The sequence below is a fragment of the Cryptomeria japonica genome, chromosome 3 (assembly GCF_030272615.1).
Source record: "Cryptomeria japonica chromosome 3, Sugi_1.0, whole genome shotgun sequence".
NCBI classification, from domain to species: Eukaryota; Viridiplantae; Streptophyta; class Pinopsida; order Cupressales; family Cupressaceae; genus Cryptomeria; species Cryptomeria japonica.
In genome coordinates, this window is record NC_081407.1 from 516,941,619 (window position 1) to 516,967,247 (window position 25,629).

The following is a 25,629-nucleotide window of genomic DNA, read 5'->3' on the forward strand; positions in this document are numbered from 1 at the left end:
AATGAGGAGAGATCGTCAATACTTTCTAAACATGATGGCACAAAGTGGAGCTAAAATACCACATGATTTTGACTTATCTCAACTTATGGAAAGTAGACCTTCACAACAAACTCAACCTAATAGTGGAGGACCAAATAATATGATGCCGGAGTCACCATCAGTTTTGCTTCAGAAACCAGCAATCCCACATACACAAGCTCAAATGCATGATACTTACACTCAAAGACCATCATGGAGGCCTTATGTTCAAACACATGCTCAAGATATGGGTCAACCAAGACAAATGGATACTCAAGGACTTCCTCAAAATTTTGACACAAGAAGACCTCATGCCAAAATTGGGGGCAACACAATGGAAAATGAAAGGCCCATTGAATATGGTTTATATACACAAAACAGATATGGGGTCCCTCAACAAGAAGTTATGCCAAGCGCTCCATACATGTCGCAACAATATCGACCTCCATATGGACATGTCTACGATCAGTATCATCCATATATGCAACAAGCTCCTCCTCAAATGGGTGTTTCAAACATGGGATATGCTACAAGAAATCCATCTCCTCCCAAAAATAATTTGGAGCAACAAATTAGAGATCTACAAAAAAAAAGTGGAAGACATGGGCACATCAAAACCCACATATACTATGAGAGATATATGCCCTTATCCCTTTGATAAGAGCATTCCAATGCCTCCGTTTCCTCCGCACTTTGCAACACCGAAATTTGACAAATATAGAGGGAGAGGAGACCCCAAGGCACACATAAGACAATTCTTCACAGCTTGCATTGAGGTAGCAGCAGAAGAAACATACTTAATGAGGTTGTTCCCACAGAGCTTAGGAGATCAAGCGATGGAATGGTTTTCTCAATTACCTCCTGGTATTAAGTCATGGGGCGACTTGGCAGAGGCATTCATTCAACATTTCTCTTACAACATTGAAACAGATGTCTCAGTTACTACCTTGTGCAATACGAAACAAAAAGAAGGAGAATCTTTTGCGTCATTTTTGCAAAGATGGAGAAACTTAGCTAGCAGATGCTCTTGTGAAATCCCGCAAAAACAAATGGTGGAAATGTTCACACAAAATGTTAACAAGGCTATTGGTTATGATCTCAGAAAAGCTTGTTTGTCTACATTTAAGGATGTCATTGAAAAGGGCCTAGCAACAGAAAAGGTCTTGATTGAACAAGGAGTTATCAAACTATTCAAAGAAAACAAAGAGGACTTTAAGGGAAAGGACAAACCAAAGTTTTGGAACAAGAACAAGAACACAGTTAATGATGGTGTTGTTGATGCTAACACAGTGAGACCAAAGTTCATCTTTTCTGGATCAAATTCTACCAACAATCAAGTGAACAATCAAACGGCTGCTAAACCACGAAGGAAGTACACTCCATTGGGAGAACCACTTGAATCAGTATTCAAAAAGCTTGTAGCAAACAAAGTGATCACGGTCCCAGATTTTCCTCCATATGAACCAAAGGTAAAACCGAATTGGTGGAATGATGATGAATATTGTGAATTTCATAAGAGCAAGGGTCACAAGACAAGTAATTGCCATCGATTGAAAAACATTGTACAAGATCTCATTGACAGAGGAGATATTGAGATTGAGGGACATTCATCTAACCAAGAGCATGAGGTGTTTAAGGAACCATTCCCAAAACATGACAAGGGAAAAGGCAAAGTCACAGATGATCAAGCCAATTACACCAGAACATCTTACAATTATGATTCCACTATTAATCACATCTCAATGGACAATCATATTTCTACCATTACTATCAAAAATAAAAATCCTGAGAATCCTCCTCAGCGACCTAAAATTGTCCTAAAAGGTGTGGGATCTTCATCCGAAGCTACCTCTGAATGTCATGTTACAACCCGTCGAGGTAAGATCACATTGCCAGGAACCTCTTCTAAGAATACCAATCTTCCGTCAACTAAGCCTGAGTACGATCTTGTAGAGCAATTAGGGAAAACACCCGCACTCATCTCTATTCTTGAGCTCTTACGTATATCTCCTGCACATAAAGCTGTCCTTGACAAAACCTTGAGAGATACTGCTGTCCCTACTGATCTAAACGTGGACCAGTTTCAAGCCATGGTGGGATACCTATCAGTTCCACACTCCCTCACATTCACAGAAGCCGATGACGCCTCCATAAGTCAGCCTCACAATGCACCTCTACATATTGAAGCCTTCATACATAAACACCGAATAAAACGAGTCCTGATAGATGGAGGAGCAGGTCTTAATATTTGTACATTAAGCACCATCAGACAATTGGGATATTCTGACAAAGCTGTGAATGCTACAAACCAAATCACTATTAAGGCTTATGATGATGAAGAGCGTTCGTCCAAGGGCACAGTCATCTTACCACTAAGAATAGGGCCAGTCACAAAGGACGTGATTTGTCAAGTCCTGGATCTAGACCTCACGTATAACATATTGCTAGGACGTCCATGGATTCATGAAATGAGAGCGGTCCCATCAACATACCATCAGTGCATAAAATTTCCTCATAATGGAGTCGAGGTAACGGTCAATGGTGATCCAAATCCATTCATATATTGCAATAACTTGAGATCACATACTGAGATTATCATTCCCAGCAATCGTGAGGCTACTCCTTCTTCAGCATATATTGATCCTGAGTCATTAAAGCCCTCGACATCCAAACAAGGTGAACTTAGAGCCAAGTTTCAAGACAAAGGCATGGGAGAATACACTCTGAACCAAACCATGTTCTTACGACAAGTCATGAACTCCCCCAAGGAATATGGGAGACCACATCCTAATAAGCAAATCTCCATCATGCTCCTCAAATGGGATCCTACCGTCTTTCAAAAATGGGGCGAACTAGAGGAAGAAAGTTTATATAAAATGCTATATAAGGACGCTGAAGATGATACACATGATCAAATTATAATACCCTGTGAAAACTATGGTAAAGGTTTCAAAATTCTGCAGAGATTCGGGTATGATGGAAAAAGTCCTCTCGGACTACGCAAAGAAGGTGTCATGGAGCCTCTACAACCTGAGCTAACTACAAGAAGAGAACGCTCTAAGGGGCTTGGTTTTCTAAATCCCAAGATTCAAAACAAGAGAACAAAACAGATATGGCGAGTCAAAGTGGCTGAAGTTCAACAAGAGGATAATTATTCCACAGACTCCAATGAGTGGGAATGGGGTTCAGACAAATCCTCCAGCGATTATGAACTTAATGAGACATTTAGAGAGCCAGATGAACCTACAGAGGAGGAGGAGTTTTACAAGAAATTCAGAGTTGGTCAAGAACCGACCCATAAGGATCCCGCACAAGCTTCGTTTCAGGGCCCTAGGTCAGGATCACATAGGATGAGGACACCTGTCCCTGAGGGTGCTACTAGTGATGATAACTTGGACTCACTCACGATCGACACTGATGAGGAGAGTGCCATTGACGACCTCGATGACTACCTTGACATACCTGAATATAACCACATCTTCACTATTAGCCTTGCGGACTCTAAAAACACTAAAGACCTTCCCCTCGTTCACCCCCAACTCATTGACTGGGATCAGGATGGACCACCACAGATTGATACATTTCAAAATGACGAAGCTATTGTTGATTATCTTGGCATTCGCGATGATCTTCCTCTTGGAGACCATAAAGCAGGATACGCCATAGAGCTAAATAACATGGCATACTTTGGTGAGGGTGTCGGGCCTTCTAGTCGCAAAAATGTGAAAATAAAGACAAAACAAGGGTCTTAGGGCGAAAACCACACTGTGGCGCTCTCTGACTCTAAAAAAGTAAAAAGAAAGGACGTATCTGAGGGTGAAAACCTCTCTGAGGCGCCCGAAGATGGAAGGCTTGACATTCTCCCAGCATCATACGAGGAAAAATCATCCATGTTGGTAGAGGAGACTATAAAGACAAACATTGGTACAGCAGAGGTTCCACACAACATATTTTTGGCTCAATCATTGACAGAGGCCGAGAGAGCAAAATTCATAAGCTTCTTTAAGGAACGACAAGTCAACTTCGCATGGTCTTATGCTGATATGCCTGGACTAGACCCCGACTTAGTAATGCATCATTTAACAGTCAAACCGGGGGCAAAACCAGTAAAACAGAAATTGAGGAAAATGCATCCACAGGTGGCATTGCTAGTCAAGGCAGAGCTGGAGAAATTACTAGATGTTGGATTCATACGCCCAATTGATTATCCCGAATGGATTTCCAACTTAGTACCTGTTAGCAAACCAGATCGCAGCATCCGAATATGTACAGACTTCAGGGATATCAACAAGGCTTGCCCGAAGGACGATTTCCCATTACCAAACATTGATTTAATTGTTGATCTCACAGCAGGCCATGAGATGTTATCTTTAATGGACGGATTCTCTGGATATAATCAGATCAGGATTGCACCTGAAGATCAACATAAAACATCATTCACTTGTCCATGGAGAACCTTCTGCTGGAATGTCATGCCCTTTGGGCTGAAAAATGCAGGTGCCACGTATCAACGGGCCATGACTACTATCTTCCATGATCTCATGCATGTAAAGGTGGAAGATTATGTCGACGACCTTTTGGTTAAATCAATAGACAGAAATACACACTTGGACATACTTTCAGTTGCTTTTGATAGGCTGGAAAAATACAAGGTAAGATTAAACCCAAAGAAATGTGTCTTTGGAGTAACCTCCGGGAAGCTCCTAGGATTCATTGTGTCTAAAAGAGGAATAGAAGCGGATCCAGCAAAAGTCAAGGCTATCTTGGACATGCCGCCACCCAAGAATATCAGTCAACTTCGGTCTTTACAAGGGAGACTCCAGTCCATACGAAGATTCATAGCACAACTTGCAGATAAGTGTAATCCTTTCCAGCACCTGCTACACAAAAACATTAAGTTCAAATGGGACGAGAACTGTCAACAGGCTTTTCAGGCACTTAAGGACTATCTTTTGAACCCGCCAGTTTTGATGCCACCCATTCAAGATCAACCATTGTTACTTTACATATCAGCTACTCCAACAGCACTGGGGGCACTCCTAGCACAGCAAATACCTGACGGCAAGGAAAAAGCAGTCTACTATATCAGTCGCACATTGGTGGGATATGAGCTAAACTACACACCAATTGAGCGTGCATGTCTCGCTGTGGTCTTCGCTTCACAAAAATTACGACATTATATGCTTACTCACAAAACCAAGTTGATTGCTAGAATTGATCCACTAAAATATCTACTCAACAAAGCTACACTTACTGGGCGACTGGCCAAGTGGGTAATGATTTTGAGTGAATTCGACATTGAATACGTGGACAGAAAAGCCATAAAAGGACAAGCCATTGCAGATCAACTGGCAGATGCTCCCATGATAGATGATGTTCCTCTACAGTCAGAATTTCCAGATGAGTCCATTCTAACAATATCACCTGCAAAGCCATGGCAACTATACTTTGATGGCTCATACACACAGCACGGGGCAGGAGCGGGTATACTCTTTATAACTCCCCAAGGCGATTCTATACCAAAGTCATACCGCTTATCATTTCCTTGCACCAACAATATAGCGGAATACGAGGCATTAACAACTGGGTTAAGAATTGCAGTTCAGTGGAAGATCCAGGAACTTCGTGTTTTTGGCGATTCTCAACTTGTCATCCGTCAAGCAACTGATGATTATCAAACAAAAGATGAAAAGCTAATGCCTTACAAACAACTGGTAGATGATCTGAAACAACACTTTGCAAAGATAGAGTTTGAGCAGATACCAAGAGAACAGAATCGCGCTGCTGATGCCATGGCTACAATTGCTTCACTCATTGACCTACCACAAAATGAGACCTGTTATGAGTTCCTGGTTGACAACCTGCTGATTCCGTCATATGAGATCACTCTCACGGAAAGGATATGTGTTGTTGGTCCTGAATCCCAGTTATATGGTTCCATATTCACATACCTTCGCGACAACATCTTACCTCCCGATTTATCGAACAACCAACGCCGCACTTTCATCCGCCAATCCTTCCGATACGTTATCCTAGCTGATATCCTATACCGACGAGGTCTAGATGGCACCCTCCTTAGATGTTTAGAGAGTGACGAAGCTCAGATTGTGTTACGAGAAGTGCACGAAGGGATATGTGGTCCGCATACTAGTGGTCCTACCTTGGCCAAGAAACTCATCAGGACTGGATACTACTGGCCTACTATGGAAAAAGATGCATATCAGTTTGTCAAGAAGTGTAAGCAGTGTCAAATTCATGGAGACCTCATACACGCACCAGCACAAGAACTACAGCCACTTGCATCTCCTTGGCCCTTTTGTCAGTGGGGACTCGATCTCATAGGCAAGATTCACCCTCCTTCTTCCAACGGACATAAATTCATTATCACAGCCACAGAGTATTTCACAAAGTGGATTGAAGCCGTGCCTCTCACGCAAGTTACTGGGAAACAAATCGCTACTTTCATCCTGAACTACATCATTTGCCGATACGGGATTCCTACTTCCATTATTACCGATAACGGGCGTCCTTTCAAGAACCAGGATGTTCGTGAACTCTGTGAGCGCTTCCATATCTCTCATCGTTTCTCCACACCATATTACCCCCAAGGTAATGGCCAAGCTGAGGCGTCTAACAAAACAATTCTCAAAATACTTAAAAAGACAGTCGACGACGCTGGCCGTAACTGGCATGTCCAACTCAATCCCACACTGTGGGCCTATCGTACCAGTGTCCGCACACCTACAGGAGCTACACCTTACTCACTTGTCTACGGTGCTGAAGCCATCTTGCCTATTGAGGTCGAGTTACCTTCTTTACGGGTCTCCTTGAGAAACATAATCAACGATGAAGACTACAGGGTCTCTCGCTTACAAGAACTAGAACTGCTGGAGGAACGACGACACACTGCTTTTAATCATCTCAAGGCTTACCAACAACGAATGAGTCGCAATTACAATCACAAGGTCAAGCCTCGCACATTTGAGGTAGGTGACTTAGTCCTCAGAGAGAACCCCAAGAATCAGCAAGATAGAGAAAAGAAGGGCAAATTTGAACCCAACTGGCTTGGTCCTTACATCATCACAGCAGTATATGGATCTGGGGCATATCAGCTCTCTACTACAGAAGGTGAATCCTTGGAGGATCCTATCAACAGCATGCACCTTCGCAGGTTCTACACATAAGCTCTTTTTGAGTATCCTAATGCAAAAACACAAAAAAAATCAAAAAAATTCAAAAATACAAAAAAAATTATAAAACAAAAAAATTGTTACTTGGTGAAAACCTGGCAAACAGGCGCCTTGTGACAACAAAAAAATTGCAAAATCCAAAAAAGTAAAGAGAAATAATTTCGTCCAACGGTGAAAACCACTTCGGTGGCGCCCTGGGCAAGTACCATGGTGAAAACTGGGTCACCAGCGCCATGCGTAGGGACTTTGCTCCTCTCTCCTTCAGGATTCCCTTTCATTCTTTCACTTCGCACACACTCACGACCAATTCACTCACAATAAACTTGCCCATTCCCATCATGGCTTGTTATTGATCTACCCAAGATTGGTTAGCCATCCATAACCCTCCCTTTTCACTCTCTTTCCATCCATAATAAATCAGATCCTATCTGTGACTACGGCCAATTCCTACGTCTAGTAATGGGTGTGGAACTGAGAACATCACATGTTTCGAGGAATACAGTTTCTTTCAGCTCTCTTCAGTCTATCCGCGCACAATTCGCAATAAAGCAACATTTTGCATCGCAGATCCGCAATAAAGTTCCATCTTCTCCACAATAAGGTATCAGTTTCATGGATTCAGTCAGTTTCCAAGGAGACACAGCAGCAACAATGGGCTTCAACAAAATCAAATCTTTCAACAGACTCAAACAACATATGGTTCAGTGCTATCTATCCTTTTTGTGAAAGTGAACATTGTGACCACAATCAAAATTTGACTTAAACAAGTGACAAGAAACACAAACTTGAGGACTACAGTGGATGTTGGTGTCGAGTCTTGGTTTTCTTTTGATTTTATCTTTTTGGTGACATGTCTTTTAGCTTTTCCGGGATGTCTTTGACTAGAGATTCTATCTCCAGGATGTCTTTGACTAGAAAGGCGAGGATGGGGTATCGTCACCTATTTGCATTTGCTGTCTGTGGATTGTCTTTTAGTAATGCTATGACTTGTCCAAGGATATGAGGACACTGTGAGTCTAGTATGAACTGGGGCATTCCTTGTTTGTGACTGTCTTATCTCCATGCAAACAGGTACAATGACTTTCTGGGCCGAACATATGCCTCGATTGTCATAACCTATTCTGCCATAATAAAGCTCAATGATGATAATGCACAAGAAGCTCTTTCACGTTCATATCTTTTGTCTTCCATCCCCCTTTCTTGATTGACTTCCATCGTCCTTCTCGAGTCCGCGTAGCCTTCTATCACATGACTGAGTATAATGACACACCAAAAACATTTGCATTTCATGTAGCTGCACCTACATTACCACATATAAGCATTTCATACATACATATAGATATCACAACTGCATCACATCCTACACACAACACATGTTAGCACAATTTACATTTGCATTATCATATTCATCTGCATTACTTACATTCACATTTGCATCATGCATACACATATAAAACATAAAAGAACAAAAAAAATAAATTTGCATTGCATCATATACATATTTGCATCCATATCATAAGCATCACATGAGAACATCTCATCACATAGGTACACATGCATATAGCTACCGCAAAGATGCATCATCTCATATATATATATAAAGTGTCATGATACAATGATGTCAAAATCATATGGCTACAATCACCCGTAGTTGTCTACATCATTATATAAAATGGTACAAAACTGATACAGAGGAACTCACTGATCACTCCTGCCAACACTATTGGTAGTGCTAATCCTATCCATGTCATGGTATCCCATGCCACGTGTCCCACCGGGCGTGCCAAAATGTATATGGTGAAAATGGATAGCAATAAACAACAATATTGAAAGGCTAAATGAATTCAACCACCAAACCCTAGCCTAACAATGAACAAAGATCCACCATAACATATGAAGATAACCTAAGACAATGCAAAATAACTCAAAAATCACAAAGATTATACCATCACATGTCCACTAGGGTTTTGATCTCCATTCTTCCTATCTCCATTGATCTTGTTTGATATGCTTGCTCTCAGATTTTTGTATGCACAAGAGCTCAACAAAGAACGGAATGTGGTTGCAAGTAGGATCGTAGTGTAGCCAAGTACTCCAAAATTAGTCATTAGGGTTTGTCATTAGGGTTTGACAATGAAGAAAGCATCTCCTTAAATAGAAGACACAATATGAAATGGAGGGATAAGATTGAGAGGTGTAAAAAGAGAGGTCGGCTAGGATTAGAGGGTAGGTAAAAGAAATACCAAAATAATGAAAGAGGTAGGTAGTGTATGAATTAAGAGATGAATGACATGTGTCATGTGTAGAAAAAGATAATGAATTAATTAAATAAATAAAGATTTATTTAATTAATAGAAGAAGTAGGACAATTAAATAAATAAAATATTTATTTAATTTAGGAAAGGGATAATTTAAATAAATAAATGTATTTATTTAAATGAGAAATAAGGCTAGAAGAGGATAAATGAATTAATTAAATAAATAAAAATTTATTTAATTAATAGAAGAATTAGGCTTAGATAATTAAATAAATAAAATATTTATTTAATTAGACATGACAATTTTGGGTGTCTACAATAATTATAAAGTGAATTATTGTAATCACTTTATATTACAATAAAGTATAATAAAGTACCCATGGGGCACATTTACCTAGAGGTTATAACTTACCAAGTTATAACTTAAAATGGGGCCATTTGTATTGTGATAAAATAGACCCTTGGCTTAATTGGAACCAAGAGAAGGCATTATAATATGAAATAAAACATTGTTGAGAACCCTAATTTTTCGAAATTAGGGTTAGGGCTGGGAAAAAAAGTGAATAAAAGAAGGAAAAGATAGCCATTTGAGACATATTCAGGTTTATTTTTGACATCAGCAACAGGTGGGAGCTCTGGAAAGGAGTATTCTACAACAGATTGTCTTCCAAGAATGAAAACTCTTGGGAGAAGTGAGAGTTGGACGTAGCCCCATCCCTCAAGAAGGCAAGAGCATCATATTTTCAGTTTGTTATCAGCTGGGTATCGATTTATTGAGGAGGAAATTGCAGATCAGTCAGCTGTAAGGGCAGAAATTTACCATCAGATTGCAGATCGAGAGTTTACATCAGCATTGGAGTCATCCTTTGACCCAGCCGTACCATATTCTTGCTGGCTGTACCATTTGGAGCAGCAGCTAGGGTTATATCAGCATTTAAAATCAGATCTGCTTTGCATGTATGCATTTTCATGTCATTGGTTGCACCAGTAAACTTGCTTCCTTTTGGCTTGGACCTCCGTGTATGAGAATTCTTGTTATTCAATATTCTAATATTTAGATCTGGAAAATTAATTGAAGCTCTCAATAAAATCAGAGTTCTAAATTTTAGATCAGTTCGTACTAATTTGTAAATTATGCTCAAGAAAGTGTTTTTCTTATGCATGTGATGAATGTTAAACCCTTTGCATGAATATTTGTTATCACACTCCTAAGCAAAAACCAAAAATCCAAAATTGCAAACATTAAAAATAACTCAGAAACTCAGTGAAAATCAGAAAATCAGAATTGTCAGAGGGTAAAGTCAGAATTCCCAGTGAACAACTAGCTGGGGATCTTTCAGGATAATTAATTTAATTCCATTTTTTATAATAAATTTGTTGTAGTATTTCTTCTGTTTTTATCAAAAAATGCATATTTTGAAGGGATGTTTACACTGTATTCAAACTCACTGAAATATTTTTTTTATTATTCACAGACGTAATTGGGAGATGTATATTTAATTTTGAGGGCATGCCACTTAATTTTTCCCATTCTAATACAGATTTGATCTCTGCTTGCAGGCAGGATATGTAGGGGAAGATGTGGAGTCTATTTTGTATAAATTGCTCACGGTATGATTTAAGTACCAATCCTGCACATTTTATAATAACATTTACTTGTTCAAATCTCCATGCCACCCTTAGTTGTTCTGCATTTAAGTTTATTTGGATGTCCACATACATAGATTTTGAATAGCATACATCTATGTTTAGTTTTACCTTGTATTTTAGTGATTAAGACCATTCAGCTGTATTTTACTTGGTTCAAGTTCAGCAATGAAGGATGCATTTTCTGTTCTTAAGATGCTGTTCAATATAGCTTATAATTTGAGTGATGGTGGCCAGGTGCCTTATAATACATACCAGGCATAAGTTAGCTAATGCATCAACGTATTGTGTGCAGAGTGTTGTACCCATGCATTTTTTATTTTTTTGTAGGAAGTTAATTTTTTGAGGCAAAAGTAAAGCATTTCTTGTCTTTTAAATTATTGCCAAATCCTTGTTTGTCATAGTCATGGATGTCATACTTTCAAGCTCTAATCAATGCCTTTCATAGCCAACTAGAGGAACTCCTCAACGCATCTGATAAAATGAGGAACAAACCTTGGACATGAAAGAAGGTGAAATGGTCAAAGGCATGAAATAGAACATTTAGTGCTTTTGAGCATGCCATATTAAAAATTGGTTATGTCCAAAAGTGTGCTCCATAAGCATTTTTGTCCAAAACGTTAAAAACATAAAAAATGACCAAAATGTCCAAAAGCATGTTGCATAAGCATTTTTATCCAAAAAGTTTGAAATAAAAAATTGTGCTAAAAAATATCCTTGCAGGGTGTTGAGCTTTTTCAGATAAAAGTGAAAAAAGTGCTTAAGTGATGAGTGGGAAAAGGGAAAATAGTTAAAGAGTTGGATTTTGGTCTAACATTCATGAAAAATCAAATGAAAGAGACGAACAATGTCATAAACATAAAAGTAGGGACAACATTGTTGTTGGAAGAAAATGTGTTTCTTTATAAAATAAAAATAATGATATGGGTTTGTGAGATATGAAAAGATTTTTTTAGATATAATTATATGGAACACCCCCCCAAATTTTATCTTGACCTATTTAATAGTTTTTTCTACAAATGGTAAAACTCTAGATTTCAAACATTGAGAGTAGGGTCCCATTGTACATAAATCTTGTTGCGAAGATTTAATCATCAAAGGAGTCATTGATGTGTCAAACTAACTTTTATAAATTTGAATAATAAATTCATTAAATTGTTTATCAAAATAAAATTTGAAAATTAATATAAATATGTACATTTATTAAATTAAAATTGTAAAAAATACAATAATATTATGTTAAAATTTTGAATACATCATAAAAAATTTGAAAAATATTATAATATAAATTTGTATAAAAGTTTAAGTTTAATTTATTAATAATAAAAAATAATTGTGTTAAATTCTATATATTCAGTAATATATAAATATTAAATATGTTAATTTTGTATATTAAATAATATATATTATAAATTTAAATATTAAACATTAACTTGTTTGTCCTTTATCCCTTGTGTGTGGAAATGATAATCACAACTTTACTACTCATGGCATGCTTGTGTTGGAGAGAATATCTCCATTAGGCATGTTGCACTGGCTAGAGTAAGCAAGAGAGGGGATTTTTCCATAGGTGGCAATTTTATGGAGAAAGTAAGTGGCTTTGTGTTTTCATTCATGATTTTTGTCTGCATGACCTGTGAGTACGCATGCCAATACAGGAGAGGAAGTCGAAGGAGTTCGAGGACCTCATCGATAGGTTTCTTCATTTCCGTTTGGGATTCTTGCCTCTTCCTCTAGTTTGTGTATGAGATTCTTGAATATGTTTTAATTCAAAATGCCATAGCCTTGTTCCATATGAACTTTAGGGCAAATAAGAATCAACTTTTAGATTTTATTGGAATTCAACAAATTTTGAACTTCATAGATAAAATTCAGCAAGTTTGTGATAGAAGCTACTACTATTTTTGGAGGATAGCTATCTTAACACTACCTTTTAGAAGGCCTATTTCTTTATTTTAGATGATCTATTTTTGACAATTTTTAAATTAGAGCTTTCTTTGTAGCATTCTATTTTCAGAATAGAAACTTCAACAGTTTATTGTGTTTATCTTCAATAAATTGCATTTGGTAGAGCGTGCAAAACTTTACAAATGCTCATAAATAAGTGCTTTGGCTAATAGTGAGTTTATGCCTACTTGTTGCTATAATTCCCGTTAAAGGTTGCTTATGTGTTCTTTGTGATATTGTGATTTTGTGAGTTGAATATTGCTTGATGGTTATTGTAGGGTTTGTATTGCAGTAGTAATTCATTTGGGCTATGTGGCTTTTTATACAAATCTTCATATTTGTTTCATATTATCTTGCATTTGTTTAATCAAATTTAGTCTTTGTGTTGTACTCTTGCTTTTAGCTAAAATGGGTGAGTTTGTTAGCTTTTGTTGGTGTTTTATTTCAAGATAATTAGATAAAAGATAAAAATCTGGTCTTCAGTAGAAGTGCTGATAAGCCTTGTGTGCATACCCAAGAACCAAAAATATAGGTTTTTGTTGCTTGAAGTTCTAGGATTTTTAGTTTAATTTATAAGGGAGTTTCTCCAAATTTAAAGAAAGGCTTCACATTATATGCTGTTCTATTTTGTGTTGTCCTGAAAGGAACAAATTAAAATGCTAATACATGGTTCTTTACACTAGAAACACTAAAAGAAACTAAATTTAGGGAAATGGTCCAGAACTAGCATCTACATAATCTGTTTGTTTGCCAAGGTGACATGTGAAGTAAGGAATTGTTTATAGGGATTTAAGTCTATTATCAGCACAATAGCTTAAAACTTTTCCACGAAAGTCTGTCTTTTTGATTTTAGAAGGGAGCACTACAAATCTTTTAGTAGTTGTGGACTAGGTCTGTTCTTTTAGGTTTGAAGTTATACTGTAGAGGATCCATATGCACATTAATATTTAGCAGAAAAACCTATCAAGAAAGTTATGAAAATGTTGTAATATCTATTTGCTGGGATTATTTGTATCAAGGTACCAAGATTCTAATTTTATAGAGCATATTCGGGCTTAATGATATGGCATTATTACTTAAAAGTTCATCTTTCATTTCACTCAATATAGCAGCAAGAATCTAGTTTTCAATCAAGTTGAGTTTGTACAAGAGGGGTTAAAGACTATAGAGGTCGCTGTGATAAAGTATTTTTTTTCCATATCATAGAATGAACTTGTTTCCATAATATCCTCAATTGGACATATGCAATATTTTATTATATTCTTCTGATTTTGTGAAGCAAAGTCAATCCAAACTACAAGTGCACAAACTGATCATAATTTTCACACCCTTATTTTGTTGATGTCATCAAACCATAGATCCTGGTTGGATAAAGTGCTCAATTCCATTGATATAAAACAGTTAAGAATTTATTCTGGTTTATTGCAATGTTGATCAGAAAGTACGGAAATGATAAACAGCAACAAAATAATTTCCATTGATTTTTTGTTTGTTTTATCACTCGCAGCTTCTGTACAGCCTAGGACAGAGGTACGGACTGCATAAGACTAGGAATATGATGACCCGTCTCAACTCGTAGTTGATGGGAACAAAGCATCATTTTTCCAAGGGGGAACTTGAGGCAATGTGACCAATGACACTGGAGATAGTGAGAGTGGCAATGTTACCATCTTCAACAAAAAGCTATGTTTGGGCTGAGTGGCATAAGAGGGGAGGTCCAAGTGACCTGGATGTACTGTTTGTAAAAGTCCATTCTAGCAATTATGGTGATGATCTTCTTCAAAGGAAGGATCTAAGGAGTGGCTATTGGAATACATACAAGGAGGTAGTTTGCCCATAGAGATGCTGATAGAAAGGAGCAAGCTAGCCTTTGAGTACTAAAAATGACGGGGCCAAAGTGGAGCCAGTGAGACATTCCTCTTAGAGGATTGAAGAATCAAATGCAGATACCTATCACGACTAGAAGTGAAGTCATCTATGGACTTGAGTTTGTGCATGTAGAAAGTAAGCTGGAAGATAATCTCAAGACACATTGGCTGGGCAACGAACTTCTCTCCGACAATGCTTTGAGGAACAACATGTTGCACTTGATAAGATGTTGCAACATGAGAGTTTGTACCCTCTCAACATGAGCCTAATCAATAGATACCAATCTAGGGCCCAAAACCTCTAAGTTGTACAAAATTGTGGGCTTGATGGTAGTATCAAAAAAACGTAACTTTGAGAGGAATATATTGGAAGTGGATCTAGAAACACTTGCATTTCGAGAGAGAGAGAGAGAGAGAGAGGCATATCCTTTACAAACACATGAATGCGAGGCAAGCATCATGTTGACAGAGGGCATAGTAAATTGGACCCCCAAGTATGTGTAAGTTGCAGTGATCATGGATGCTGCTCTCTTATAAAAGAATTGGAATCTAGAAAGAAGACATTTGGAGATATTGCAAATGATATTGACCACAAGCTAGCTGAGATTAAAAAAAATGGAGGCAAGGACATTAGGTTGTGTTGTGTGTATCGCACACTCGTCCCCATCATTGACAGGGGACCCCCTCTCATTCTGCCCTCGTGTGGGAGTGAATCATTCTGTAGTTCGAAGCCATCTTGACCTTGCAAATCCGAAGTCATAGGGCGAGTTCATTTTGCCATCGCGTCTGTCATCAAACGCTTTGTTTAGCCTGAAACTTAAAGTCTTCCAAATCTTGCGAAATCTACCTCCCTCGGCCGAAAATCGTAAGGCTTGCAAAACGGCTCAATAAGCCGAAAAGGCGGAATAGGTAAAAGCATTTAAAATGAAACTCACAAAAGGAACCCATAGGCCGAGTTTGAAGTTAGCAAAATGCTTCAACTTGTCGAAAATGGCAGGGAACTCCAAATTCGCCAAATAGGTTAATAGGTCGGAAATGGAGGCTAGGTGTCAATCGCGTCAAAGTTTGCACTCTTGTAAAATCTTCAAAGGCGCCAAAAATGGAGTCAAGGATAAAAATCGCATGAAAGAGGCGTTTTATAATTTATTTGCAAAAGCCCTCTTTAGCCTGAAAATAAGTAAGGCGTTTTTTTAAAAACTTTGAAAGTGGCTTCTCAGCCCGAAAATGTGAAAAGCGTGGCGTCATTTTTATAAACACTTTTCAAAAAGTCGTTTTAACCCGAAATTGGGCAAGCATCTAAAAATCGCAAAATTTTAAACATTTGCCAAATGCCTTCCAATCGTGAAATTGGCGAAAAACGTTTTAATCATAAACTTTTCAAAATCGCCGTTCCAGCCTGAAAATGGGCAAACGGTGAAATTCAGGCGTTATTTTTATAAAGTTTGTAAACTGGTACCTTGACCCGAAAATCGCTAGAATGATGTAAAACGATAAACTTTAACATTTGCAAAAGTGATTTTACCTCGAAAATGGGGAGGAGCGTCATTTTTTATAAATCGTGAAATAGTCTAAAAGGGCGTTAAGCTTTAAAGTATTTGCATTTTACCCCTACGGCCCGGAAATTGAGTGGTCAAACATTGTGATTTTGAATAAAACTTGAATTTTACCTGTTGAATCCGAACTTTGCCAGGTAAAAGGAGAAAGTATTTTAAAGGCGTTCGCAATTTGGCTAAAGAGTCGAGTTTTGCCAAGGGATCAACCAAGTGAGAACTCGCGCATTTTAATCCTAAAGCCCTAATGAATTCAAAAGAGGTGGCCTTAACTTGAAACCAAACTTGCCTAAGGGTCTTGAATTCCCAGAGAAGAAATCGAAAAACCTTTAAAGATACATCTCACAAAGAGCTTCTCAAGCCAGACGGCGTAAATAAAATTTAATATTTGTTAAATTAAGTTATTTAATTTTTCAAATTAATTTATTAAAGTGAAATCAATTGTTTGCAGGTCGCAGGACGTCATCAGAAGGAAACAGGAGAAGGCCTGAAACGTCAAGGAGCCAGGCGTTGAGAGCTGAAGAAGAAGATGCATGAACGTGCTGCAGGAGCGCGAGAGCAACCGAGCATTGGGAAGCGTGCCGACGACAAGCTAAAGTCCACCGTCGGGACCAAAGACCGAAGAAGAATCTGAATGCGGCAAGTCTATGCATTCTTGAGAAATGCACAACTGGATTTAATTCCAGAATTTCAGTTTAGTTCAGTTTCTTAAAACTGAAACTGTTTTATTGTAAAACTACCTGTGGGCCCCACTCAGAATTTTTGAAAGGAAGGGGAAACAAGTCAGTTGTGGACAGCTATGTCCAACTACGGAATAGACTCAAATTAATACCCGGCAGCTGTAGGCAGCTAAGGATAGTGGTTGGATAGATGACTAAGAGTTTAATGGGCATGGGTTAGGGCTGCCAGCTTCTGGAAGGCAGATCATGAACCTTGGATGCAACCCATCCTAGCCTTTGATTCATATTGTAAATTCTATAAAAGGCAGAGGCCTTTCTTTTGTAAAGGGTTAGACAGTTACAGTTAGAAGGTTAGATTGTTAGAGAGTTAGATTTTAAGAAGTTAGAATAGGTTAGATCTTAGCAGTAGCATAGAGATGCTGCAGAAATTGTTGTAATAGGCAGCTGAAATCAATATATAGACATTGATTTGGTGTTTATTGTCTTGTTTTCATCTTGTTTGCATGGTTTCTTTCAGCATTTTAGATAGATCTTTCTCTTTTGGGTGTGCAGGTATTTGATAGATTCAGGCTCAGTCCATTGAAGATATATTGATTGTGTATCCTTTTGTATGGTTAACCTGAGCCTTTGAATTGTGCTTAGTTCAATTGCAGGTGTTTGTCTGAGCTGCGCCAGAATTGGGTGCTTAGCCGTGCGTTTGCACACTGAAAATCTTCCAAGTCCCTTTGAAGATTGCATCGTTCCTGCATAGTTGTGAGCTATTCTGGCCAAGTAGGGATTGGTTATGTTGAATCCGTCTACCCGCATACCAGTCTTGTTAGTTTTAGATCTCCTATCCCTTCCCTTTTGATTTTATTTCGTAGTTCGAGAATCGCAGAAGACCATCTAGTTGCAAAATCGTAAGTCCCCTTGTGCTCCCAGCAAAAGACATCAACTACTAAGCTATCCTGCAGTCAAGACCTGACAACCGAAACATTGAGGTCATCCCCATTGATCACATTAAAACAACATTAGGGATTTCCTTATTTCAAGAGAGGATAGGATTCTTAGCATTTCTATTCTGTGTTGGTTGGAAGAAGTCGTAGTTCAGTGACTTTAGACACGTCAACAAAATTGGCGCTAGGATGGCCTTATCAGGTACCTTGCAGCAAGTTGAGTCTATTCGACCTTTCCAATGCTATATTTGGGATATGCAAGATCCCTGTTAAACCAGAAAAGCAAAAAAATTAGAAAATCTGAAAAATACCAAAAATATTTCCGAGTCAGTATGTTGGGTCAGCCATTTCATGAAGATTGTTCGCAATCCGACGTTTTCCGATTCTAGCAGAGGTTGAGTTTGCAGCTATATCCCAAGCGGCTATCCGAGTTCACATCTGTAGCTCAGTACAGAATTCATGGCACCACGACGCACGATGAACTGAATTGCTTGACATTTTTGTCAAGGGTTGAGCTCGCATTACAGGGGCAGATATTCTTTTGGGATATCGCCAAACCAGAGGAGATCGTACAGCCGGATATCCCCAGTCCTTCGTCCAGCATCGAGGAGTTTACACGATTTAAGGATCGGATTGAGAACCAGTTTGGTCTTGATGAGGAATTACGCTTGGAGAACGTGTTTTCACCTTGGTGGTGCAAAATTCACCACACCCCACATTCGGAATTCACTTGCTCGCTATGCACGGAGGCAGTCAGTCAAGTCAAAGCCCAGTTTGGACTGCCGAAAGATCCAGAGGAGAGCAACACTAGCAAAGTGTGGAGTGCCTACCTTGCTGCAGACGAGTACAGAAGATCACAAAATCAATGCAGCGTCGCACTCCCCGATGATGAACCTGATGATGAAAAGATGGAGTTGCCAAGTGTTGAGCAGGGTGAACCAATCACTCAAATTGTGGCAGCAAATGATTATGCTGTCCTTGCACCGAAAGAGGAGGTGACAACAGGTGACTGTGTTGTCCGTACACTTAATAAAGATAGGGTTGAAGAGGATGTTTTTGAGAATGATCCAGTGAGCTCCATAGATCAGCCCGACACTGAAGAGCAGTTTACAACAGCCTCACCAATGGACGATGCAGTCCAGGAGTCCGTTGATGACGTTTTTGAGGACCGAGTTATGAAACAGTCCCTGCAATTCGAAAACGTGCTGACAGAGATGCCTAAGGCCGCATTGTTTACACTATATGAGGATGCACTAGCAGATAATGCACCCCTCTTTCCTGAGTTCGAGTTCAGTTTCAAGACTGATTTTCAGCCTGCGCAACCCAATGTGGAATTCGATGCTGATTTGCACACACCGGACGCTATCGGGATGTTGCACCACGAATTGCGACCTCCTGAGGAAGTTGTTGAAGCTTTTCCGCCGCACAACACCCCGCACGACTCAAAAACTTGTCAGGTTGTTTCTTTCCCTTCTGCTGATAATTCTAAAAAATTTCAGTTTGATTTTGAATATTCTGAGAAAGCAACCTGTAAATGGATTAACCACGGACCTAATGAACTTCCCCAACTAATAATTTTGCCCGATGCCCTGGCTAAACTTGAGAGTGGCCAACTGAAAATTTTCTTTTCAGAGTATAAAGACAAACAAGACAAACTGAGAACTATTCCCGCTGCCCCGTTACTGCTGCACATACTAAAAAATCACCCCGGTTCGGGAACGCATACATATAGTCCGCATTTTGTACAGTCGGTTTCTTCTTGTACATAGTTCGTTTAGGTTTTTGTTTTCTGTTTTTAGTTCGTTTTCTGTTCTTAGTTTAGTTTCCCTGTTTTGCTGCTTTAGTTTAGTTTGCCTTGCCGTAGTGTAGGTGTCCTTTCGGAAGGGGTTGTCTCCTTGTCAGTTTTTGTGGGGGTTTGTTTGCTTTTCCCAGCACTGGTGTACGAAGTCGGAAAGTTTTTCCGGCTCATTTCTTGGATGCCGACTTTGGTAGAGCACCTAATTGACGGTTGCCCCCGTAGTCAGCTCATTTGGTCTAAAGGCTTAGTCATTCTAAAAATTTAGTTGCTTACTGCGTCTTGTCGCCAATGTTGTGATCATTGCACTTTTAAATGCTTAAAATTGCTTAAGTCTGTCACTTTATCAAAGGGAGGTCATTGCAAGTGAAAAGTCTGAAGCTCTACTTCAACGACCACTGTAACACTCAATCCCACGTAAGCTTCACTGCTTACCAGCCAAGGTGAAAAAGTTAAAATCATATAAAGAAAAAATCAAAAGAAAAGGAATTGAAAATCAAAGAAATACCAGATGCTTGGCTTTGGGAGTACAGACACCTCTGTCGGTATTCAAAAGAAAATTTATCGGAAATAGAGCAATCTTTGTAAGCTAACAGGCGATAACTCCGTCGGGGCTATAGACGCTTGCTGGCAGCAGGGCTCTATCTAGGTTGCTTTTGGAGTTAGAGTCGCTCTACTTAGCTTGCATTAACTAAACAATGATATCTCAACTTTCTTTAAGCTTGAATGAACTTCACTGCACACACTTGATTTAGTTTGCGACCTCTTTTTTACTTTAAAACCGTCTTTTGTCATTTGGGTTGTTTTGTGGGGTATATACTGGAGATTCTGGGGTTCGATCCAGATAGTCATCCTTGAAATGTTCAGGTACATTTCCTAGCCGAGTCACCATTTGTTGTGCGTATTGCACACCCATCCCCGTCATTGACAGGGGACCCCCTCTCATTCTGCCCTCGCGTGGGAGTGATTCATTCCGTAGTTCGAAGCCATCTTGACCCTGCAAATCCGAAGTCATAGGGCTAGTTCATTTTGCCTTCGCGTCTGTCATCAAACGCTTCGTTTAGCTTGAAACTTAAAGTCTTCCAAATCTCGCGAAATCTACCTCCCTCGGCCAAAAATCGTAAGGCTTGCAAAATGGCTCAATAAGTCGAAAAGGCGGAATAAGTAAAAGCATTTAAAATGAAATTCACAAAAGGAACCCATATGCCGAATTTGAAGTTAGCAAAATGCTTCAACTTGCTGAAAATGACAGGGAACTCCAAATTTGCCAAATAGGTTAATAGGCCGGAAATGGAGGCTAGGTGTCAATCGCGTCAAAGTTTGCACTCTTGTAAAATCTTCAAAGGCGCCGAAAATGGAGTCAAGGATGAAAATCGCGTGAAAGAGGCGTTTTATAATTTATTTGCAAAAGCCCTCTTTAGCTCGAAAATAAGTAAGGCGTTTTTCTAAAACTTTGCAAAGTGGCTTCTCAGCCCGAAAATGTGAAAAGCGTGGCGTCATTTTTATAAACACTTTTCAAAAAGTCGTTTTAACCCGATATTGGGCAAGCATCCGAAAATCGCGAAACTTTAAACATTTGCCAAATGCCTTCCAAGCGCGAAAATGGCGAAAAACGTTTTAATCCTCATAAACTTTTCAAAATCGCCCTTCCAGCCCGAAAATGGGCAAACGATGAAATTCGGGCATTATTTTTATAAAGTTTGTAAAGTGGTCCCTTGACCCCAAAATCGCCAGAATGATGTAAAACGATAAACTTTAACATTTGCAAATGTGGTTTTACCCCGAAAATGGGGAAGAGAGTCATTTTTTATAAATCGCGAAATACTCTAAAAGGGCTTTATGCTTTAAAGTATTTGCGTTTTACCCCTACGTCCCGAAAATTTAGTGGGCTTGGGGAAGTTCAATTTAGTCTTAAGATATCTTAAATATGTTTTGGGAAGTTCAATTATAGGAGAGCTTGGATAAGGTGACTCGATAGGGTGCCCTAGAGGTCCTCTACCCTAGTCTCAAGAGCAGATATACCATCCCTCTTGGCCTCATGTGGGCCATCCATCCATATGAGGTGGCGTACCTAGTGAAGTGCCCTATAACCATTCCCTTTCATCTTGCCATCCATATCACACTTCCTATGATTGAACTACTTACTCTATTCATCTACCATGATAGAGGTTTGAGGTGTATTCACAAGAGGGTGCCGTAGTAGTCCGTCCCTTCTAAGCCCAAAGGCAGTACTCGTTGTACCCCCTTGGCCTCATGGGACTCCCTGGTCTACTACCATGAGGTGGTGTACCTAGAAGAGGACTCCAACACTGTTTCCCTTCCTTGTAATCCCTCATTACCCCTATCATGGATGACTTTAATAATCAATCAGGACATATTTAGAATGCAATATTATGCATGTATTTTTCTTATATTAATCAGTTATAAATAACAGCATATTATTAACCAGTAATGAACAGATACAGATAATATTCATTATGCTATGTTAAATTGTCATAAACAACAGTGCATCATTAATCAGCAGTGGCCAGATATAAATAGTATTCATCATGATATGTATAGGGAACTCATACCAAAGAGTCAAATACCACACTATATGTTCAAATCTTCTGTGTATTCGATTTGTTATTAATGCCAAATCTGATCTCATTTGATGTATTCCCTTGGATGTTGGAATGATCTCTTATACCCCTCCTTCAATGATGGAGAGTCATGCCCATTCCCATGGTCATGTCGGTTGTGAAGAGACACCTCCTTGTGTTTGATCTCTCCCTTTCATCCCTTTACCAAGAGGTGCCTTGTTTACACTTCTGAATCGTTCTCTTCTGTCTTGATTAACTAGTTAATAATTTGTGAATCTAATTGCTGCACCAAAGGAGAAGAATGATTGATCCTCAAGGCTGATTTTGTTAACCAACTCGACTACAAGAGGTAGGCGATCTACGCACATGGGTTTGTCCTACGAAATTGTGAAGTCTTACCTTGTAAGACGATTTCATCACTGGTAATAGATTATCAGATCAAGGGCATGACAGAAATACCTATAACTCATCAATATAAATGTTGAAGAGGTTTGGGGAGAGAGGACACTTTTGTTAAGCCCTAATGGTACGTCTCACAGAATTGGAGAGATTATGAGAGGTACAAAACCACCCAATAATTGTCCCATAAAGCCTCCAAACAACGGTAAAGTGAGATTTATTGATGCACAACTGCTAGAAAAGCAGGTTTCTTGGGATTAAGTCAAATGTCTTCTTGGAGTCTATGAAACAACAAAAAGTTGAAGATTGGTTGTGTGCTTACTCAGGTATAGCCTAGAGTGTGAAGATGTCGTCAATGGTTTCTGTTTGATAATCTCCCTTGAAATTGGCTTGCCCATGAACACAAAGATTATCTTTGTCTAGCTACTAAAAAAATTGCATAGCCACCACTATGTCACAAAGTTTGGCAAACGTATGCCCTATCATGATAGTTTTGTAGATCAGAAGACCTATGAATAGGATGATGTAAGATCATGGGCTGAAATCTTATTCAATCTGCCGATTTTTGTTTCCAAATTTGTCTTTGGCCAGCGAAGGGGTTTTTGTTCTGATATATTTCTGATTTTTTTGTGTTTTTGGACTTTGAATGAATATTGAATGCAAAATACAAGGAAATAATTGACTGAAAAATAATTCCAGAATTCTGAATTTTATAACAGCAAATTATAATTCCAAATAAGAGTGCTTATTTCACTAGAAGAAGACAAATATCATACCAGGAGACCAACGCCTAGCCTGGAAGTGCACTTTTTTATTGATGGATCTCACAAATTGACAATACGGGGGCATCCAGGTTGTGACAATACCTCCAATGAGGTTTATTTGCATCCACTAGAATTATCAAAAACAATTATTGAAGAATTAAGTAAATTTGCTACCAGTTCTACTAGGCTCCCAGGCGAATTTGCCTTGTTATCCTCAAAGAATTTCTCATACTGCTCATATAAGCCTAAGTAAGTTTGATAAAACAGTTTATTTGCTGATTACTAACACTAACAATGGATTTCCTTCAATTTTTAAACCCCTATTGCTGCTAATTAATTAAATCGACCTTGCTACTGACATCATGAAGGTACGGCCAGCCAAGAAAGCACGTGGGGCTGAAAAATGATAAATTCTGCCTTCAAATGCCTTCAGTAACTGATCCTCTTGCTGTTGCAGGTCTGTAAATGCTGATAAAGACTGATTTCTGAAGCCCAATCAGGAATTCTGGGTGAATTCTGTTGTGCATTATGCACACACACCCTTGTCTATGATAGGGGACCCTCATTGCCCGGTTAGAAGAGAGAAAGAGAGAGGGAGGCATTTAAGCACAAAATCGCACACCTGCACTTTCAAACCCGAGAAATCCTCGCTGGACAAAACACCGATGAAAGGCCGGCTAAGCCAATGCCTAAAACCAAAGCACAAAATGGGGAAGTTTCACATTTACCTCAACCGTGCAAGAAATGAAATCACGCAATTCATAAAGAAATCATGAATTTTCGTAAGAGCTGGATTTATAAAGCAAAAGCAAAAGTTCGGCTTATTTGGATGTTTTGCGAGAAAGACAAAGCAAAATTCACACATTTCATGAGAAAGTGCCGAGTTTTACTAAATCGACTTTGGCGTTTAAGAGCCTAAATTCGGACTCTCCTCATGTCGTGCATTCAGAATAAAATAGCTGAGTTTTGGTGTTAAGGCAAAGGGTGCTTAATTGCAAAGTGAAAAGTTCAGCGAAAGCCAGGTCAAATAAAAAAAAACAAAATCGCATTTTTCGCCCAGAATACCCGAGTATCATCTAAACCTAAGTCAGTGATTTTCATTGGCAAGAAAGGAGCCCTCCAAAATCGCGCATTCTCTTTGAGAAGGCCGAATTTCATTTAAACAAGGGGGGGCGATTTGAAATAGGCTGGCATTTTTTTTTAAAAAGCCAAGTTTTGCAGAAATCGAACAATGAAAATCATGCATTGCCCGAGCTCATTCGAAACAAAAATCGCGTACTCGTACATTCTGCTTAAGAATCCTAGATTTGCCAAGGCAAAATTGTGGAAACAGAACCCGACGTCGAAGTCCACTCTGTGAGAGATAACAAGTAAAGTTTGGCGTCAAACAAATTGCACATTCTGCTTAACATTCCCAAGTTTGGCAAGAAAGGAGTCGTCTAAGATAAACTTGAACTTTTTCATTAGAAAAACCGAGTTTCATTTCAAGTGAAAGGGAGGTTTAAGACAAAGTCGCCCATTCTAGGCAAAGTGGCTGAATTTACAACTCAGGAGAAAGGCGCTTTAAAGTTTAAAAATTGCCAACCAAAGTCGTGCATTTCATCAATCATGGCCGAATTTCACTAAGCTAAAGGGAGGGGGGGGGGGGGTGCGTTTTAAAAATTCGGTGATTTTAATAAAATTGCAAAACAAAAATCCCGAATTTCATCTAAGGGAACATTTAAAGAAACAAAGTTAAGTGTTTTGTTTTGCTTTGCAAGAGGGAAAACGAGAATCGCCCATTTTCTTCTAAATCGTGAATTTCATCAAGCAAGGGGGGCATTAAAATAAAATAAAGTTTGACGTGCATTTCGTGAAAAGAAGCCGTGTTTTCAAAGTGCCTTCCAAGGCCAAGTTCTTCTAGGGCATTTTAAATTGAGATGCAAAGTTCACATTTTCACTCACAAAGCCAAGTTCTCTTCAACAAGGGACATTTAAAAGTTAAAATTTAATATTT

General features: G+C 38.9%; 1 protein-coding gene across 1 annotated transcript in view; it reads left to right on the forward strand.

Moving 5' to 3' along the window:
• LOC131060202 (CLP protease regulatory subunit CLPX1, mitochondrial) overlaps positions 1-25,629 on the forward strand; it is a 249,427-nt gene that overhangs the window by 111,063 nt on the left and 112,735 nt on the right. Inside the window, exon 5 of the mRNA XM_057993357.2 lies at positions 11,027-11,077. Within this exon, the coding sequence (XP_057849340.2) occupies positions 11,027-11,077 (51 nt within the window). The remainder of the gene's footprint in view (positions 1-11,026; positions 11,078-25,629) is intronic.